Here is a 20,965-nt window from a genome sequence, read left to right as displayed (position 1 = left end):
TGCCCTCTTCCCTGAGGCTTGTAAGGAGGGGAGTAAGTGTCCGTGAGCCCTGCCAGCTCACAGACACTCCTCCTGGCAGGGCCCGGGGCCCTTGCCTAACACAGATGGGAGATTTGAGGCCCAGATAGAGACAGTAAGTAGTCTAGGGTCACACAGCCTGCCCTGGCCAGCCCTGGCCAGCCCTGGCCAGCCCTGGCCAGCCCTGGCATGGCCACCCCCAGGGAGACCCAGCTCCTTGTCTGATTTCCCCAACATGCCCAGCCTGTGTGAGGCCTGGGAGACAGCATCCTTCAGGAAGGCTGAAAGAGGGGGCCAGGGCAAGGACCCCTGGCAGCAGGCTCTTCTCCTCGGAGCCTCCGGTTGTCATGGTTGCCGAGGAGACGGTGCCCTCACAATCAGGCTGCAATGGGCATTGTCTCCGCAGAATGTCCCTTTATTCTCCTACTGCCTCATAAGGCACTGGGGCTCGGCCCATCTCCCTGCCTCTTTTCCCCATTGAGCAGTCGGAAGAGCAGAAAATCCCCATAAGCCTGTGCACCTGGGGCCCGTGGCCTGCAGGTGAGGTACCACTGTGGTGGATCAGGAGCAGGGAGTCCTCCCTCCCCTCTACCCTCACTTCCCTACTTCCCTGTCCCTTCCCCACGAAGGCCCAGCCTTCGAGGCGGCTTCCCCATCTGGTCGCCATGCCCTCTCCGTGCTCCTCCATGGCCCAAGGTCCTCTCTCCTCCTGCCCACCTCCCTACCGCCCACCTCCATCTCTCACCTCCAACTGGAGTCAGGAAGAAAGCAACGGGACTCAACAAATTCTCACTAAAGTTTAAATGACTCAAAGGCTCTGGGAATATCCACTTTTTAAAACGAAGCACTGGGGAACCAGCCATATTTTTTCTAGTTCATGTCTATCACGTCTCTCCCCTTATTTAAAACCTTTCTATGTCTCCCTGTAGAATGTTGAGTAAATGCCAGATACCTTAGCTAAGGCCAGAAGTCCATAATTAATTACCCAGAGGCAGACTGAGCTCAATTGTGAATCCACTTGCTGCTGCTGCCGCTTCCTGCTCATTATTGAAGAACAGACACAAATGGCATCTCTTTTAGACCATTCGCTGAATGCCTCAGCCTCCCCAGACACACACCCCCTGTACTGCCCTCTGCCAGGGCCCTTAGCACATCCTCTGTGTGTGTGTGTATTTGAGCGTCCCTGACCCCACCATAGCTCCTGGCACACAGTAGGTGGTCAGTACCTGTTGGACGAGTAGACAAACCGGCACTGGCCAAGGTTGTGTTCCCACACAGAAGGGTGTCTGGTTGGGGTGTCTCTGCCCCCCCAGCCATGGCCCGCATCATCAACCTGGTGCCCTGGGAGGACGGCTCCACCCACGTGTACGCACCCCCGGCCGTCCTGCTGCCCGTGGCGCGGCGGCGCAACAAGCTGGCCGGCATGAAGCAGCAGCTTTACCACCCAGCCCTGCCCAGCCTGTGCCGCATGGACACGGACTCCGTCAGGGCCTGCCTTTCCGACGAGCACTGCCAGACCACCACCTACTGCCGCAAAGGTCAGGCCACCTGGCCACCACCGGCCCCTCTGGGCCTTCGGGGAAGGCGTGGGTGGTTTGGAGGAGAGAGATCTCGGAGGGAGAAACCATGAGTGGCAGGTGAAAGGGTTAAAGGGAGTCGTCCCCGCTCTGCTCCTCCCTGCCTGGGTATCCTCCAGGTCTGAGCCTCTGTTTCCTTATCAGTAAAATGCAGACGCTAACAGTGCTAACAGTGCCGGCCTGTCAGGGCTATTTTGAGATTAAAATGAGATAAGGCATGAAGAGCACTTGGAGTAGTGCCTGGCACATAATATGTGCTCAACAATAATGTTGTTATTATTATTAATGGAGAGGGAACTGTGCAGAGGTCAGCAGTTGCAGGAGGAGGAGGAATAATAATAGCAATAATAACAACTTCTGCCCAATCATCTCTCCCTTTGAAAAAGGAAGAGAAAGACACCTGTCATGAAAGAGAGGTGGACATGGGAGCCTTTGGGGTAAAGGGCCACACGGGGCTAAGGAAGAACTCTTCATCGATTGAGAAGCTTGGGTATGGAGATAGGGGTGCTACACAGACACCCACACTCATTCATTCCAGCACATTTATTCATTGCCTGCTTTGTGCCTGACACTGTGCCTGGAACAAAGGCGCTCCAGCTAGCGGGGACAGCACATGCAGAGGCCTGGAGGGGAAAAGCTGCATGAGGTGTTGGTGAACTTGAGGGGTGTGGTTGGGTGGGAGGATAAGGAGTGCGGGGGCAGCAGGAGCTGTGGCTGGGGATGAGGACACAGCTCAGGGAGGGCTAAGCTCAGGGGTCTGGACTTCCTGGGGAGGTAGATAAGAACCTCTGAAGACTTTAAGAAGGAAAGAGGTCCGATCATTGGGGCCGTGGGGAGTGGGTGACCCAGAGAGACTAGAAGTGGATGATGGGGGGGAGGGTGAGTGATTAGGACACTGGGAGGGACCACAGTCTTCAGGAAGTAGTGATAGTGTCTGGCCACAGGGGAGGGATTTGGAAGGTATTTAGGAGATAAAGTAACACGATTTGGTACCAGTGTGGGTAGAGGGGCAAGAGTGAGGAGTCCAGGGTGATACCCAGGTTCAGACCCAGGTGACAGGTGGAGTGAGGATGTCAGAGACTATAGGGAGATCTCCAGAGGTCCCACAGAGACCCCTACAGGGCCACGATGGGAAACACAAATAAGGGAAGTGGGTGGGAACGCAGTGGGGGGAAGGGGTGAAAGGTGAGGTGGAGTCCCCACACCACCCCCCTCCGAAGGGGAGCAGCTATGGGGTCCTGCTGATACTGTGTGGGAAAGGTCAGCACAGTTCTACCAATTTCCTGGCTTCCAGGAGAGGCCAGGGATCTAGATTTTTAGGGAGAGCTCTTGAGTATTGCAAGTATGTTTTTAATAAAAGCAATGGAGTCACAGTTTCAAAATTCAAAATGCTGTAACAGTGTACATTTTAAAAATTCTCACTCCTCCCCCTGCCATCCCCACTTACAGGTAACCACTCTGAGCTCCTGCTGAATCCTTCCATTGTTTGCTACTGTAAATACAAACCTATTATTTTCCTCCCCAACTTTTTTTGTTAGGAACATATTCAAACATAGAGGAAGGTTGAAAGACTAATACTATGAACATTCATTACCTTCCACCTGCTTCAATTAATGTTTTGACATATTGTTTTCATTCTCTCTCTCTCTCTCACAAACATACACACACACACACACACACACACACACACACACACACTTTAGCAAGCAGTTCCCAATGATAGAAACAACCTCAATACCATTATCACGTCTAGGAAAGTTAAAAATAATTCCCTAACAGCTAATATTCAGTCCGTATTAAAACGTCCCCAATTATCCCCAAAGATGTCCTTTATAGCTGTCAAAAAAATTTTGGAACCAGGGTTCAATCTAGGATTGTGCCTTGTAATTTGTTGTCATGTCTCTTGTGTCTTAGTCTAAAACAGTCTACCCACTTTCCATTTTTCCCTCATAATATTGACTTTTTAAAGAGTCCAAAACAGTTTTATTGTAGACGAGTCCTACATTGTGAATTTGAGTGATTGTTTCCTTATGGTGCTGTTTACCTTGATAGTCTATTTTCTGTAAACTAGAAGATAGGTGTAGAAGCTTGATTGTAGAAGCTTTCACAGGTGTTGGATGCCATATTTGCCATGATGGCTCAGCAGGAGGCACATAATGTCATTATCCCACTATGCATGATGCTAAGTTTGATGACTTGGTTAGGTGATGACCTGAATGTATATTCTTCTCTGCCTCCAATCGTCTCAATTTTAGGCTTTAAAGCCATATAAAGGCATATACTCTTCTGCACCTTGGAAGGTTTTGAATCAAGAACTTCCTCTACTGATTTTTAATCAAGGCATAGTGAGGATGTATCATAGTTTATTTAACCAGTCATTTAATGACAGACACTTGAGTTATTTCCAATCATTTTCTATTACAAACTATGCTGAAATGGGTAAACTTTCTACCCACATCATTTCCCAGATGTGCAACTGTAAAGTAGGATAAATTCCCAGAAGTGGGACTATAGGGTCAAAAGGTATGTGTATTTATAATTCTGATAGATAATGCCAATTTCTTTCCATAGGCTCAAATCAATTTATAACCCCTGCTGGCAATATATGGCAATGGCCCTGTTTCTGATAACTGCACTCATTTTTGGATTGTTTCCAATCTGATATGAAAAATTGGTATCAGTGTAGTTTGAATATGCATGTATCTTATTATGAATGAAGCTGAGTGTCTTTTCATAGTTTAGGGACCATTTGCATTTCTTGTGTTTGTGTGTGAACTACCTATGCAGACTGTTGACCCATTTTTCTTTTTTTCTCTTTTTCTTCTATTTTGTTTTATTTTATTTTATTTTGTCTTGATTTATAGGAATTCTTTCAATATTACGGAAATTTCACCTCATCTACAAAATAAGTGGAAATATTCTTTTCCCATTTGTCTTTTGACTTTCCTTGTGTTTCCTTATGTTGCCATGCAGAAGTTTATTTCTATGTAGTCCAAGTTATCAACATTTTCTTTAGGCTACCTGATTTTGAATTAGAGTTGGTAAGGCCTCCCCCACCCCAAGGTTATAAAGAAATTTATCCATGTTTTCTTCTAGTACGTCTATGGTTTCATTATTTTACATTGAAATTTTTTATCTATTTGGAGTTTGTTCTGTTGAATGGGGTGTGTTAAGTAAGAATCCACTTGATCTTAGATTTTTTTAAAGTTGTCAAGTATTTCAAAAACCTTTTAAAGCAGTGTGGACCAAACCTCTCCTGTGTGGGCCTGTGACCACTGGTGGACTCCTCCCTTTCTCTTTCTCCTTCAGATGACTTTGACAATGCCTACTTCACACTCCTCGGTGTCCCCAACAAACGCCTGCAGTGCTTGGTGAGCGTCCTTTGCCCCTGGCCCTGGGTTTGCTCTGGGGACCTGAAGGTCCCGCGTGCACCTAGCCCCAAGCACCTCGAGTGCTGGGCTCTACTCCGTGCACTTCCTCAGCTACCAGCTTGGGACCCTAGCCCCTTTGCATCTCCTTCAGGGGCTTCAGAGCCCCCTGGGTCAGATGGTTCAAGTGCCCCCCGCGCCCTGACTCCCTTCATCCTGGCAGGACATCACGGCGACCGGCCAGAGGCTCCGAAATAGGTGCCGCGAGGGAAAGCTGGAGCCCATCGCACCGGGCATCAACAGGGTCGACTGGCCCAACTTCACGCGCGCCATCAAGGACTGGTCCCGCTTCGTGTCCTCTGCCGGCGAATTCAAGCTGCCCTGCCCGAGCAGGAAGGGTCAGTCTACCGGCGGGGAGGATGCCTTACTGTGGGAGAGACAACTGGGCCGCTGGGTCCCTGGAGCCGGGACCCCGAGCGCTGACCGCGGGCGGGGGGGCTTCGGGGGTGGGCTCTGACAAAGACAGGTCTAGGAGATAGGAGCAGCTGGGGCACTCAGAGCGGGCTGGACCCAGACAGATTGAGGTTCACGGAGACAGGGCTTGTCCTGGGGAGGGGGCGGGGCCAGGCCCGAGCCAGTGGGAGCCAGTGGGGCGGAGGTGGAGGGCAGGGTTGGTTCTGGGACTGCCGGAGCTTAGTCCGGAGGGGGGCCTGGTTCTAGGAGCAGGCGTGGGCGTGGCTTGATCTAGGGGCGGGGCTCAGTTAAGAGTAGGGGCGGGGCTTGCTCTGGGCTGGCGGGGGGCCAGAGATGGGCGCTCTCTCCGCAGTCGAGAGTTTCAGCGGCTACGCGGTGCGGTACTTGAAGCCGCAGGTGACCCAGAACTGGCGGGTAGGTAGGCGCGCTGCTCCGTCCCTGGCGGGGCGGGGGTGGGAGAGAAGCGGCTAACACGGGGGTCGGGGAGGGGGAGAAGAGACCGAGAGTAAGGTCTCCCAGTGCCCAGGGCCAATATCCCCGGCAGAGAGTGCTGTGCGGGGCCTCGGCGGGGGAGTCCGTGTCCCCTCTACTCAGTGGACACCCCCCCCAATTCCTCTGGCCCGCCCCAGTTCTGTCTTAACCAGAATCCCAGCCTGGATCGCTATGGACAGAAACCCCTGCCTTTCGACTCCCTGTAAGTGACCCCACAGACCCCGGGACCCCATACCTGGCGGAAGGAGAGTGGGGTCTTGGCTGCTTTCACCACCGCATACCTAGTGGCCCTTGAAAATGTGAGACCTAGGAAGAATTGATTGGCTCCGAAACACCACAAGAAAATTGCAATTTTAAAACGACTAAATGGTTAATTCCTACCAAATGGAGCATGCTGTCATCCAGTCCCTAGCAACTCCACCTTTCAGAGTGGAGGAGTTAAGGTGGGGCGAAGGTGCAGTGTAATCTTGGTGGGATGGCGCCTGCTGACGTGTTTGTTCCCGGAGAGGGTCACCCTTCCTCACCTCGGCCTCACCCTCCTCTCTCTTTTGCAGGAATGCTTTCCGACGCTTCGGCTCTATCTACAGGTAGGGCTCCAACTGCAGTGGTGGGGGGGAATGACCCCGCCCCCGCCCCACATTTGGCCACGCCCCCCAGTCGGGCAGCGGGCGGGCCCTCATGAAGGAGGCGCCAGAGGATTGGTACCCTCCCGGATGATGTCAGTGGGGCGCGAAGGTCTTCCCCCTGGAGAGATCTTCGCCAGGCAAAAGTGCAGCCCACTGGGAGGTGGAGGCAGTAGAGTGCCTTTCCCTCTCGATTTGGCCCAGAGGAGACCAAAAGGCAAAGACCGGGGTTAGGGGGATTGGGGGGGCGGGGTTACCTAGGAGAAGAGCAGGGACTGGAAGAGTAAACAGACATATAAGAAATATAATGGAAGGAGCCAAGAATCTGCCTTCCAGGAAGCAGGTGAAGTGGTAAGGGCTGGGACAAGTGCTCCCAGGAGAAGAATGCAAGATATTCAAGCACCTTCATAATTTGGCCATCTCCCACCTCTCCAGCCCCATTCCCTACACTTTAGCAGTACCAGACTCCTGGGTGCAACCCAAACCAAGCAACCAAGCACTCCATATCTTTGCTTGTGCTGTTTCAGCACCTAGATGATCTTTCTACCTCTGCCTGGAAAACTCCTCCTTACACTTTAAAACCCAGCCCAGATGTCCCATCCTCCTTGAAGTCTTCTCTGACCTTCTGCCTTTCCCCTCCAGCTCAAACCCCCCTCCAGTTGGTCTCCGTATGTGCATCCCTCTCCATCTTAGAGCACACAGGCTATTGCATTATAATTATTGATGAAAGTTTGCCTTCTCTCACCCGCCCTGTGCACACACAAGGGAAAGCTTTTTTTTTTTACTACCATATAATGCCTGCCAGAGTAGGCTCACTAAATGACTGAAAAGTGAGTAAAGCTCACGGGAGATAAAGATGAGGCAAACCGGAAGTGGGGCTTGAAAGTCAAACAGACCAGCCAAAAATATATTAAAGGAAATAGGGAGCCATTGAAGGCTCTTGAGCCATAGAGAGACAGGACAGAAGCTGTGTTTTCAGAGCCTTGAGGGCAGGAAGGTGGGTTTGGTGGGGAAGGCCTAGAGAAGGACAGCCTGATTTTTCCCCAGGACATCCTAGAGGCCCCCACCTCACCTGTTTCTTTCCACAGTCGTGTTAACTACCTGACACCCTGGCGTTAATCTGTGAAAAGGAGGCCGATCCCCAGGCTGCCGAACCATGCCACCTCAGGTTCCCCAGCAGGACAGAGGGTGTATGGCGGCAGCACCCATCTCCCTAAGAGTTTAGCCTGACTGGAAATAAACCTTATGCTCCATAAGCAGGCACCACACCCGTGTGTGTGTGTGTGTGTGTGTGTGTGTGTGTGTGGTGCAGGGGCTGGGGGAGGATCAGGACCTCAGGACCTCAGGATGTCTTACCCTTACCTGCCTCCTGCCAACTCCTGGAGGACTGGTGGCGGTGGGGGGAGTTGGGAAAGATGTCTGGTGACCCCAGGTAGAGAATCAGGGTCTAGGCCCCAGGGCCCAGCCAGGGATGAGGTACAGAGGCAGGCCTGCCTGAGAATTAGGTTTTCTTTGTGCCCCCGTTCCCCTGCTCATAAGCCTACAACCAAGCCCCTTCCACCTCAGACTCTGAACTTGAGCCCTAAAGAGAAAAGAGGGGGCTCAAAAGGGATTTTAGACCCCTCTCTCAGAAGCCCTTGCCATCCCAGCGTGTGCTGGGGGCCTCCCTGGGCCCAGGGTTCCCCTGAAGAAGTGGAATCAGGCCCTGGAGGGTTGGCCTATGGTCTCTACTCCCTGTGAAGCAGCTGAGTGTGGAAGTAAGATGAGGTGCCCAAGCCCACTCAGAGAAGAAAGTTTCCTCTCCCCAAAGCACCGCCAATGAACATACCATGTAAGCAAAAAGTTATCTGCTCTATCCACATAGCTTCAGGACTAGCCCTCATCTGCCTACCAACCTACAGAAAGGAGGCCTGATGTGCTAGGGACAGCCGTGGGGCTCCTGGGCCAGGTCCAGAATAACCCTGCTCAAAGTTTTGGGCTAAAGAAGAGTGTCTCGGCGTGGCTGGGTGTTAGAGCAGCCAGCATCAGCACTTAGCTCCAGGACCTTCCAAATACCATCCCACCTGTGGCCAGTCTGCAAGGACAGACCCAGATCAGGGTAAATAGCCGCCAAGCTCAAGAACTGTTTGAACAGGACTTCTGGTGCTAGGATCTGAGGCCTCAGGGATCCATGAACCTTCTGAAATCATGTCCAAAACCATGGGTCCACCCACATGTGCATTTTCCATGGAAAGTCTCCTTGTTTTCATCTGATTCTCAGGAGAGTCAGTGCCCACAAAGGTTAGGAAACCCTGACTTACATCCTCCTCATCCCCTTCCACTAATATTTACTGAGCACCTAGTGGATGCAAGCCTGGTCTCAGGTGGAAGGAGTTTAAAACAATAATACCAGCCCCTCACCTCTGGACCCTGTGTTATACTGTTTAGAACACATCATCTCCTCCAGGCCTCATGCTCCATAAGTACCCAGGAGAGTGAGCAGAACCAAAGCTACTCTATTTCACAGATGGGAAAACTGAGGCCCAGATCAGGGAAAGGCTCCAGCCAAAACCAGAACCCAGGACTCGAAGTCAGTCCCAGCACTTGTCACAGTACTCACATACAGTTTGTGCTCAATATTCGTAGAATAAGTTATTTCCCAGAATGGGGGTCTTTTGTTCAACCTTGGGTAATAAACAAGGAAATGAGTTGTTTTGTTGTCTGATATGCAGACAGAGCCTGCCTTACAAATTCGAGGCTGATTTTAATTTCTTTTGGGGGTGGTGTTGGAGATCATCACCCTTATACCGAGGTGAGGGAGGGAGTCTGTCCTCTGTCCTGAAGTATGGAGCTCTGCTGACAACAGGGCAGGAGACAGGAGCATGGGGAGGAGGGGATGGGAAGTGGTAAGTAGATCAGAGCCCTTTCCTCCTTGGGGGCCTGTCAAGGAGGTATCCAGCTTCCTGCCATTTCATGCAGGAAGAAGCACTTTCCTCCAAGCCCAGGGGCAGTCCACCTGGATTGAACCTTGGGAAGCCATTGGCGAAGGCCCCTGAGGTATGAGAGCCACATTCTTCAGCCCTGAGTGTCCCCTCCAACATGACAGCTCAGAGAGAAATAGATTTGCCCGAGGCTCATAGCAGAGATGCTGGAGTCCTGGCCTGTGTGAGACTGGGGGCAGTCAGGGAGCTCCAGAGAGCGTGCTGAGATACCAGAGGGAATCAAGTGCCTGTGTGTCTTCTCGTGGCCCTGTTTCCTTGACACTGAATGACTGGACAAGTCCCTCTGGGAATTTGGCCCAGCAGACATTCAAGGCCTTGCCAGACCCCATGCTGGGTGCTGGGACACAGATCAGAAGACTTGCCTGCCTTAGAGGTACTTCTAGTCCAGTAGGAGAGAGGTAAACCCAGCTGATTCAAACCTGAAAGCAGAAGGTGAGAATGTGAGCACACCTAGACCATGTTCCTCAAGCCTAGGAATTTGATTAGGTCCTTCCTCACCAGTTGTACATGGAATCCTAATTTCGTAGATATAAAAATATGTGCCCAAGAATAAAGGAAATACAGAGTAGATGCGCATTAACAAGTCTGATTTAGTATGCACTTGCTATTTTTTACGTGCAAGGCAATGTATCAATATTAAGCACTTTGCAGTGCCCAGGAGGTGGGCAGTTTTAGACCCATTTTACAGATGATGAAATGAATTCAGAAAGGCTAAGTGACTGGTCCATGGTCACACAGCTGGTGGTTGGCAGAGCTGGGAATTGAAGCCAGCCTGCCTGACCCCCTGAGTCTGTGGCCACCATACTCTACTGCCTTCCTGCTATGAGAGAGATGCACGCCAAGAGTCGGGGGGAAACCAGTGGGGACATTCGACCTGAGCGTAGAGAGAGGAGAAGATGTTCCACCAGAAAGTTCTCTTGGAGTTACTGGCAGTGGCAGGATCTGCAGGTTGAAAATCCCAAGAGATGGAGAGAAGCCACCCAGCCTGGGCCACTGTCTCCCCGCCTGGAAGTTCCCTCAGCCTCAGGGGGCTCTTTGCTCCTCATAGATAGATCACAGTAGAAATCCTCCCTGTGGCCATTGCCTTGGGGACAGCCCAGCCCCCATGGCCTCACCTCCAGGCCTTTCTGGCCTGATCCCAATCCAGTACCCAGGCCCTGGGTCTCCATGTGCTACCCCTACCCCCGACAGCATCACCAGTCTCCTTGCTGTTCCAAACACCCAGGCTCCTGTCTGCCTCCTAACCTTTAGTCAACGCCTTCCTCCCACCTGAAATGCTTTCCCCATCTCTTCCTATCCAAACCTCACCCTTTCTTCCAGGCAGGCCTCTCTCAAATCCTCCCTTCTCCCCAGTTCTTCCCCAAGACTATGAGGACAGGAACCGTAGCTGTTTCAGGGAGACTAACTCATAGCCTCTGGCCCACAGTAGGCTCTTGGGAAATACTGCACTCGCCGGCCCCTCTTATCTCTCTAACAGGATCTGGGACTCAGGAATGGGGCCTGGGGCCTCCCAGAACCAACACACGGACGTGGACTAAATGAAACAACTACTACAAAGTAATAGTTGTGTTTATTACAAAGCAACATGCAAAACACATACCCTCACCCTGGGGCTGGCAACGGGGAGGATCAGGGATGGAGTAAGGGTCCTAGCTCAGGGAGAACGGGGTGAGGGCTGGGGAGGACTCTCACAGGTAATATTTTGTACTAAGTACCAGCAGCTTTGACATTTTTGACCCTACCTTTTGATACATGAAAACCTCAAAACTCTCTCATCTGAAGTTCTACCTTCATGCCCTGCCGCGCCAGCTCAGTGTCTGGCAAACAGCCGGTGCTCAGTGATGCTTATGGATGAACAAAAGCAGGAATGCAGACCCAGAGTGGGGATGGACACACACGCATAGTGAGGAGGGAGACCCCACGGGCCCCAGCCCACCTCCGCCCCTCCCCTCAACCTCCTTTTCAGGGCCCTGAAGGAGGACTGGGCATTCCTGCCAGAATCTGCAAAAATCAATAGCGGCCAAGGCTTTTCCTGGAGGCATGACCTTCAAGGAACAAAGAAAGCACCGTCTTGAGGATGGGATGCGGAGCTTATCACAGGCGAGCCTGGCCCAGGCGCAGAGGCCTTGGGCAAATTTCCAAGGCCTGAGCAGTCCATGGTCCTGTCTGGGGCCTGCTCTGGAGGAGGGATGAGGTTGGGGACTGGGAAGTCAGGTGGAGGCTCTCCATGGAGCTGCCTCTGCACAGATGGCAGGACAGAAAACGGAGGCTCCAGTCCCTCAAGGAGCTGAGAGTAGGCCAGAGGGCTGGCTGCCCCCTCTGCCTGCTGGTGAAGAGCTTTCCTGCTCCCATGGCCAGCCCTGGTGCCAGCACCAGTCCCGGCCATTGTTCCTGGCTTCCTGGCCCGCAAAGAGTGGGTTGGAGCCAGAGCCCCAGGCTTCAGTGGCTGCAGCTGGAGGTCTGTGGGTTCAGAGCCCAGGCGGTCCCACCCCGCCGCCTATCCCCCCACCTAGCCAGACCCCACAACGCCAGGCCTCTCTCATCACTAAGCGTACGGCTTTGGGAAGCCCCTGGACTTCTCAAGGATCAGCACGAAACACATCCTCAGGTCTGCCCTGCCCATCTCATGGAGGTGGTATGAGGCTCAGACCAGCTGGTGGATGGGAAAGGTCTTGTGTAGCAGGGTGGGCGTGGGAGAGCCCTGACGCTCAGGTAGGCGAGCTAGGCTCGCTCCCTTCTGCCTCTGACCTCCCAGTGCTCTGCTTTCCTGAGTGGCCACTACGTGGCAAACACTCCACACAGGTCATTTCACGGGACCCTCACCCTAAGCCCAGAAGAGAGCATTAATGGCTCCATTTCACAGATGAGGAAAATGAGGCCCAGAGAGATCCAAAAACCTTCCCAAAGCTTTGGTGCTGATGAGTGGCAGAGGCAGGACTCCAGCCAGGCCTGACTGTGGTGCTCTTAACTACGACAGCACAGCACTGCCACGGTGGTTCACGAGCGCAGGCTCCACCCCTGGAGAGCAGGGTCCTCTCCCACTGCCCCCCTGGGGGGCCGAGCACAGAGCCAGCCACACAGTGGGAGTCTGACAGAGCCGTCAAGATGATGGGTTCCCTAGGAAAGTTGTCTTTGGTGGCCCAGCTTGCCCTGGCAATGACTTCAAGGACCCAGGAGAAGGGACCCCCACCCCACCCAGCAGTGCCTCTTTCCCCAGGAAGGGGAAATTATTAAGTCCAGAGTGTGAATTTATGTCAGCCTCTCGCTCTCGCTCCTCTGGCCCTCATCCACATGTCACCCCTCACCCCAAGGTACCACCCTCTTCCCATCCTGTCAGTGGCTGGGGCAAAGGGGATGACTACCCGGAGATTAAAGATGATAGTGCTAGTTTGTACCCCAGCCATAGCACCTGAAGTTCCCCCATGAAAATTCCATGCTCTAAGAGATGGAGCCTCACATCAGCTATGGGACACAGGAAGCAGTGGGGTTCCTGGGCAGGTAGGTGGGAGAGGTACCTGTGTGTGTGGCCGGGTACAGTGTGTAGCTGCTTAAGCCAGTTTGTGCTGTTTCTGTCACTTACAATCAAGAGAGACCAGAATGAGACAGGTGGGGAGCAGACTGGAGGCCGAGAGAGGCAGGAAGGGGAATAGGGGCCACGGGTTGATCCGGTTACCTTCCCAGAATCAGAGCGACAGGTCTCTAAGGACCCTTAGAGATCAGAGGTCAAGAACTCTGCTTCAGATGGAATCAAGGCCCCAAGAGGAACAGAGCCTGCCTGGGATCACTTATCAAAGGTCTAAGACCTGAGCCTGAACACGCAGGCCCCCAGGCCAGGGCTCCATTCACGGCCCTGGTTTTGGTCCAGGTGGGAGCCCCACTGCTTTGTGAGGGGAGGCAAGGTGGGGACAAAGGAAGAAAAAGTCATTGCACCCTCCATGTGAGCCCATCCAGGGCTCCTCTGGCCCCTGGCACACGCAGAACACCACCTGTTCAGGAAGAGCAACCTGAAGCTATAAGGCACCCAACACATGCCAGTGCTTTCCAGGAGTCTCTGCGAGGTGGGTGGGTTTTGCCTAAGGTCACTGAACTAGAAAGGAAGCCAGGATTCAAGCCGGGCACAGGGACAAGGGGCCCTGGGCGTCCTCGCTGAGAGGTGGACGCTTGCACACGGCTTCTCAAGGGCAGAGTCCTCCTGTGGCCACACGCAGAGGGAGTAAGAGGACCATGGGGTCCTGGTCACATCCGGGGTCCCCCCTGGCCTCTCCACTAAGACTTCTGCAGCCAGTTTTGAGCTCCCTGCGGCGTGGGTAGCTCCTTGTCCTCTTTCTACCCTCACCTCCACCCCTACCTTCAGGGCAGGGGTCCCTCCTGACCACCCTCCACTGGCTCTCAGACCTGGGGGGAGTTGCTTCTACCTTCCTCTCCCCACCTCCACCCTTGCCTTTGAGAAACAGGAGGAGCTTGAGTTGCAGTTGGCCCACTGGGGGACAGGATAGGGGACAGAAGAGGGGTGCAGGAAGGCTGAGATGGAGGCGGCTGGGTTGGACATGCAGATGGATCACCGTGCGACAGGGTGAGCAGGAGTGGGGTGAGAGCATGTGATCCTCGGGGGCGGCGCCTGTAGGCTGCTCCAGGCAGACCCTGATTTTCCACTGGGGCTAAGCAAGCTCTCCTGCTTACCAGGCCCAGTGCCCAGCTTCTGACCATCCATGAGCTGCCGGTCCCTCACAGATCAGCTCCCTTTACAGGGGCTGCAGTTAAACCCCAAGGATGTCAAGAGGTCACAGCCCAAGGATCCCAAGTGTCCTGCAGTTGGTACCGTCAGCATCGTCACAGCTTCCCCACCAGGGCCGCCATATGCGACTCCACTTAACTCTCACAAGAACCAAGCAAGGCAAGGGTTAACCTCCCCATTTTATAGATGAGGTAACTGAGTCCCAAAGAAGTTAAGTGACTTGCCCAAAGTCACACAACCAGAATGTTCAAAACATTCGAACCCAGCCTTATGTCCCAATCCCAAGCCTGCCACCCTGGCCTGCACACCTCACTCCCTCTCCACGACCCAACATTCCCCTCTAAAGAATGACCAGAACAAACTGTGCTTTGGTCTGTGAAGGTCAATGTCTTTACTTCTAAAGCATACATTGGACTCACTATATATTAACATCAAAAGGGCTATCTAAAATGGAATCATTCTTTTTAAAAATCCAAATTCTCACATTTTTATATAAGATCCAAAATGACATGAAATTAAACTATACAATGTTATGAACAGTATAACAACTGCTTTTAGAAAGCAAAATGAAAGAAAAACATTAGCAGTTGGGACTGTTTTCAGCCTGGGTTCCATGTCTTTTGAGGCATTGTGACTAAAGCCAGCACCGAGGGGAAGGACCAGCCCCTCTCTGCGGGCACAGGAAAGGAACCTAGGCAGAAGAGGGGGATGAGGGCTTTTCAGACTTCTGAAGGTGAGAGTGGGACAAGACGGGTCTCCCTGCTCCTCTGGGATCTTGGGGTGGGCACTGATTAAAGTCTCCTTTTAAGACCCAGGGAAGGGGTCTGGGAGAGGGTGGGGCAGAGCTGGGTTCAAAAGAATCATTTTGATAGTAAAGGTCTTCTGGCCTTCCCGAGAAGAGTCCCAGCCATCAAGCAATACCAATCGACTCCATCTACCTACCGGTTTCCTTAACAACCCTCTTCCCCTGCCCACTCCTTATCCTGGACACCCTCAGCTCCATGAGCCCAGTGGGCAGCCAGAGACCTAGGGGGACCCTAGGAGGACCTGAAGGAGAACACTCTGGCCTTGGAAGTAGCTGGATGTTGTCTAGAGCATCTTGGTAGAGCAAGACCCCTGGAGTACAGGCAAGCAGCCAGACTGATGGGGGAGGGTGCCCATGGGCTGGGAGGGCACTGTGGGGTCAGAGGCGTTCCCATGGTCCTTTCACCTCCCCTACCCTGGGTACCCAGGCATGGTCTTGGCCCTGAAGCAGGGCTGGGGCGAGCTGATTAGGGCCACGCCCTTGAGGCTTTGGTTCACACAATTCAAAGGGGTGACACTTGTTCCCATCCACTGGGAAGATCACGGGCTTAGCCCTGCTTCCTCCCAGGCACCAGGTGATCTAACAGTCCCCTCTTTCACATCAGTAGTTCTGTCGGGCTGAGAGCGCATTCCCCACCAGTGCTTGGAACAATGCCACAAAGGTGGGAGGGGCACTTCCAAAACAGTGGGATTAGCCCTGGGTGCAAAGGCTGCCTTTCCTCCTTTCCCTGCGGACAGCACTGTCCCTGGCTGAGTGAGTCACAGGAGAACTTCTCTGCCTCCTCCCTCTGGCTGGGCCAATTGTCCTCCAAGCAGACTGAGCCCACAGGTGTGCAGCACCCCTGTATGTCTCGCCTGCCAGAAACCTGGAGGATGCATCGCCCCCGGCTGAAGCTGACAGAGAGGCCGGTGGCTCACAGTTTGCCCTCCTGGTTCCAGGACTACATCACGGAGCTGGCCTTCTCCCTCAAACAGCAACCTGAAGGGGGATGCCCTACACCCAGCCTACCTCTGGAGTCCAGCCCTTCTCCCAGGCGCTACCGTGACCCTCCTCTTTCCTAACCTATCCGATTTCTAATTAGGCTGAAAGGTCTGGGAAGGTTGGGCTAGCACCACCCCCTCGTTGGGGTGGAGAGAGGCCATTGGACTTCCAGCCTGGTTCCAGGCCCCCAGAGACAAGGGAGGCTGAGGTCTCTCAAGAGAGCGAATCCTGTAATGGGAAAGAGGTCTGTGGGGTCAGGACCAGCCACAGCAATCTGCCGCCCCCGCCCCCACCCAGGCCTGTACCGGGAGTGCCAGGCACCCACACCCTCCACCTGCCCAGTGCCCTTCTGTCCTCACGCCCAGGGCCTCCCTCAGAACACCGAGCCGGTGCAGGGATGGGTGCGAGGAGGCCGGGCCGGGCCTGGTGGGGGCCGCGGCGGGGACTCAGGGCAGGCAGGCGGCTACCTGGTAGGCGCCCTCGGCCGCAGCTGCGGCGGCGCTGTGCTGCGCGCTGTGCTCCTGCAGCAGGGCCACGTCCAGGAAGCGCTCGCCGCACCACACGCACTTGAACTGCTGCTCCCGGGCGTGCACGCCCTGGTGCTTGTTGAGGTGCTCACGCTGCTTGAAGGCCTTGTCGCAGTTGGGGCACTTGTAGGGTTTCTCGCCCGTGTGCACCCTCCGGTGCCGCTGCAGGTCGGAGGCGTACTTGAAGCGCTTCTCGCAGTCCGGGCACTTGAGCGGCTTCTCGCGGGCCGGGTCGCAGCGGTGCTGCACGAACTCGGAGGACGAGAAGAAGCGGCGCTCACACAGGGTGCAGCGCAGAGGCTTCTCGGCGGCCGAGCAGTGGGCCAGCTGGTGCTTCTGCAGAGCCGACGCCCGCTTGTAGGCCTTGTTGCACACCGGGCACTTGAAGGGCCGCTCGGCCGCGCCCGGCAGGCACTTGTGCCGCAGCAGCTCGGCCGACTGGTCGAAGCCCTTCTGGCACACGGGGCACTTGAAGAGGGTCTCGAGGGTGTGCACGTGCTGGTGGTAAAGCAGGTGGCTGGGTTGCCCGAAGCCCTTCTCGCACAGGCCGCACTTGAAGGGCTCCTCGGTCTTGTGCGTGCGCCGGTGCCGCATCAGCGCGTACTGCTGCTTGAAGCCCATGGGGCACAGGTCGCACTTGAAGGGCCGCTCGGCGCTGTGCGTGCGCTCGTGCTGCCGCAGGTCCGATGGCCGCTTGAAGGCCTTCTGGCACTCGCCGCAGCGGAAGGGCCGCTCCCCGCTGGGCGTGCACGGGTGCTGCAGCAGCTCGGATGACTCCTTGAAGTGCAGCTCGCACACGTTGCAGCGGAACAGGTGGTGCTCGCCCGAGTGCGCGTACATGTGGCGCACCAGGTGCGAGCGGTGCTTGAAGGTCTTCTCGCAAACCGCGCACTTGTACGGCCGCTCCGAGCTGTGCGTGCGCTTGTGGTGCACCAGGTGGGAAGACTGGCTGAAGCTCTTGTCACACAGCGTGCACTTGTAGGGCTTCTCGCCCGTGTGGATGCGCTCGTGTCGCGAGAGCTCCGACAGGTGCTTGAAGGGCTTCTGGCAGATGGGGCAGCTGTAGGGCTTGTCGGCCTGTTCTGCAGGGGCTACGGCGGGCGGAGGGGGTGCAGGGGGCAGCGAAGGGGCGGCAGTGGCCGCGGGCTCAGCCGCCTCGGCGGGCTTGTATGTCTTCTCGCAGATGGAACATTTCACGAGGCCCCCAGTGCCGCTGTGCGCGCTGTGGTGCTGCGCCAGCGACGTGAGCAGCGAGAAGCCCATCTTGCAGACGCCACAGACAAAAGGCTTCTGTTCCGCCTGCACGCACTGGTGCTCCAGCAGGTCGGTAGCCTGGTGGAAGATCTTGAGACACTGCGTGCACTGGAACGAGCGGTCGTGGCCCGCCAGGCACTGGTGCTCATGCGGGCTGGACAGGTGCGCCAGGTCGTGACCGCACACGCCGCACTTGGGGCCCGGCTCGCCTGCTGGCTGCAGGGGCGCGTGCTGCGGGGGCTGCAGGCCCGGGTCAGGCTGCAGAAGGATGCCATAGACGGCACAGCCCAGGGGGTTCTCAGCTGTGCCTGGGGTCAGTGTGTGCTCGGCCAGGGCCGGCGGTGGTTCTGCGTGGTGTTGAGGCTGCGGCGGCTGCGGCTGCTGCGGCTGCGTCTGCGGCGGCTGCTGCCAGCTTTCCGACATGCTTGGGAAGATGAAACAGGGTTTGGAGAGTAATGGCTTCAGTTTCCCTGCTTAAGGTGACCCACACCAGAGAGAGAAGCTGCCCAGGATCAGGTATGGATGAGGACCTCAGACAAGGCACAGAGAGGGGCTAGTCAGGCGGCCCAAGTCATTAACCAAGACAGACTACAAGGCTCTGCCTACAGGACGGGGGTCTTCGAGGCAGGGTGCCAGCAATGGCAGGGAAGCTCTGCCTTCCCTGATGATTGGTTCTGTAGAGAAGAAAGAAATCATGAGCTTGAGGCAGGGACATGCAGCTGTTCCCGGGGCCTCTCCCTGATCTGCCTGCACTCGCCACATTGACATAAACCACATCAGGGAAGCGAGAGGGGCTCAGGGCTGGGAGATCTGCTCCCTTCACATGCTACCAAAGAAGTCTGCTGGCGGCTCAGCTCCTCCAGCAAAGGGGACGGTGGCTGTCTCCATGCCCAACCCACCTTCAGTTCCCCATCCCTGGGCCAGGCATCCCAACCTCCCAGCTTACTGTCAACCCTCTTCAATTAGCTGTCTCACGGGTGACAGTCTGGAGTGATCTGTCCACAATACAAAGAAGTCACAAGTTCTGCTCTTGCTCCAAAGAAAGAAGGAGGTGACCAGATAGGGCCCTGGCATCCAAAACAAGAATTTTAGTAACATAACTTTTTTTTTTGCAAAACACTTCTTACTTGGAAGCCCAGTACATAAGATAGATAAAAGCAGAAAGGCTCTGGTTGAGGCCTCCCCGTAGGCCTGCCAGCTTCTCTCCTGTTGCTGAATCTCAACCCAGGACACAACTGCTCATAAGAACAGACTGTGGGTCTAAGAGGCCAGGCCTCCCAGACCTGAGGGCCCCACAGCAAACGGCCTCAGTCAGTCAATATCTAAAACAACTGCATGAAACCGAGGACCATCTCAGAAACCTTCTCCCATCAGGGGCTGGCCCATACCCCTCTCAACTACCCCCCAGGCCCTCCCCCCTGACCATGTGCCTGTTCTCTCTTCACATAAGTGGGATGGCTTTGCAGGGACCTGAGCCAGTGCATGATGGGGGTTAGATGACGGGTCCACAGACCCACGCAGCCTAGATGTCCACATAGCAGAAGTTCCCTAGTCTAGTCATCTCCCAGAGCACCAAAACAAGTCCTAAATCCTCTTCATCTGACAGTGTCAAGGCCTGTAGGAAAATGTAAGCAATTTCGAGTTTGCCCCTGCAATGTGGGAAGTAGCATGCTAACCACAGAGTGTTCGTCCCTATCACCTTTCCAGAGAGAACCCTGTTCCCTTGCTCCAAGTCTGTAACATTTTGGATAATCAATGGAAGGTAAAGACCACCCAGCTCAGGCAAATCTCTAACTCACCACTTTGTGGCAGCATAAGGTAATGACAGCGAGAGGGAACAACTTTTAGAATCAGATGCAACCCACTTTCAGGTTCCCAGCTCTTCTGCCTCTAACATTGAAAAGTTTCAAGTTTTCTCCCGATGAAAAGAGAAGGAAGGGATGCCTTTACAGGCCAGCATGGCCTCTAACTGTTCTGCCAAAGAAACATAAGAGTCAGGCTAAAAGCTGTCAACCTCAGAATATTTCTGGGAAGGGAAGAAGTAAAGAAGCCGCTGCTCTGGGTGGAGGCAGCAGGTTGCATGAGTGAGCAGGTACGGAAGCCTCCCCAGGAAAGAGGGAAGCAGAACTACTCTGAGCGAGGTCTAGGTCAGGCTGCGCCAACCCAACTGTTTTTTTTTTTTTTTCCCGGCATGAATGGCTGCCAGACACAGGGTCCACGGTCCCAGGCCCCCAGCTCAGCTGCCCACCCTGGCCCCCCTCCAGGAAGGTGCGGCCAGAGGCCTCTCTGATCACTCAGGAAAGAGGATGAGAGACTAGGGTGAGGGAAGCAAGCGGAGGCCCCCACCTGCGCCCCACCCCAGCCCTTCCTCTTCCCTGGGAAACCGAATGAAAGCCGATCACCTCCCTGCCGGCACTGCCCGCCGGCCCAGCTGGGCTGCCTCCTGTCAGCCCTCGCCGGGAATGGACAGGCCGCTGCGGCCCGAGGGCCGGCCCCGCGGGCGATTGGGCCCGAGAAAGGCCCCAGGGCTGCAGGCTTGGCCCGGGAGACAGCTGCGCGTCGAGGTCGGCCTGGGCCGCCCAGGAGCTCAGGAGGCCGCCGGGTCGGGCTGGAGGGAGTGGAGGGGCGGCCGGGCCGGCTGGGGAAGGGGTGCGGCGGGCGCGGGAGTGGCGCCCAGCCGCGGCCCCGGGCGCCCAGCCGCTCACCTGCTCCAGGCCGCCCGCGGGGTCAAGCGCAGGGCGAGTGGCGACCGGCTGCTCTCTCAGCCGCCCCTTTATTCCGACTCCATCCGCGGCAGCGCGGCCTACGCGCTCTGCCAATCCCCGGCCTCGCGTAGCGGCGGCGTCCGGCTCGGGGGCGGGAACGGGCTAGCGGCGGCCGGAACCGAGGAAGCGACGTGCGCGGCCGGGATAGCGGGGCCGGGGCGGAGGAGCGCTGGGAGGGCGGGCGGACGGACCGATGGCCTTGCAGAGACCGGCGGACAGGCGGGCGGCGCGGGGGCCAGGGAGGCGGGGCCGGGGGGAGGAGCGGCAGCCCGGGTGGCGGCGGCAGCGGGAGGAGCGGGCGGCGCGGAGCGAGGCCGCCCCCTGCCGGGGACCCCGCGGCCGGGCCGGGTCGGACAGCCGGGCGC

General features: G+C 55.5%; 2 protein-coding genes across 3 annotated transcripts; one reads left to right on the top strand and one right to left on the bottom strand.

The window, feature by feature from the left end:
• Nucleotides 1-405: 405 nt before the first annotated feature.
• Nucleotides 406-7,671, top strand: SPMIP8 (sperm microtubule inner protein 8). The gene is given in 9 exon segments (XM_068528809.1): nt 406-507; nt 509-543; nt 1,300-1,556; nt 4,905-4,966; nt 5,187-5,361; nt 5,790-5,851; nt 6,067-6,131; nt 6,484-6,516; nt 7,641-7,671. Coding segments are annotated over 9 exon segments (822 nt in total).
• A 6,929-nt stretch (nt 7,672-14,600) lies between these two features.
• On the bottom strand, nt 14,601-20,800 carry ZNF319 (zinc finger protein 319). 2 transcript variants are annotated; one of them, XM_068529136.1, is made up of 2 exons: nt 20,541-20,800; nt 14,601-18,509 (listed from the first exon to the last, which is right to left on the bottom strand). In XM_068529136.1, exon 2 carries the CDS (start codon nt 18,256-18,258, stop codon nt 16,501-16,503), a length of 1,758 nt encoding a protein of 585 aa, XP_068385237.1. In that variant the 5' UTR covers nt 18,259-18,509; nt 20,541-20,800; the 3' UTR covers nt 14,601-16,500. The 2 variants fall into 2 exon arrangements, with proteins under 2 accessions (XP_068385237.1, XP_068385238.1); XM_068529137.1 differs by lacking the exon at nt 20,541-20,800 and adding an exon at nt 20,238-20,511.
• Nucleotides 20,801-20,965: the final 165 nt, after the last annotated feature.

The sequence above is a fragment of the Eschrichtius robustus genome, chromosome 19, assembly GCF_028021215.1.
Source record: "Eschrichtius robustus isolate mEscRob2 chromosome 19, mEscRob2.pri, whole genome shotgun sequence".
In the NCBI taxonomy this organism is placed as follows: domain Eukaryota; kingdom Metazoa; phylum Chordata; class Mammalia; order Artiodactyla; family Eschrichtiidae; genus Eschrichtius; species Eschrichtius robustus.
The sequence above is the reverse complement of the archived record's forward strand: the minus strand, read 5'-3'. Positions and strand labels throughout refer to the sequence as shown.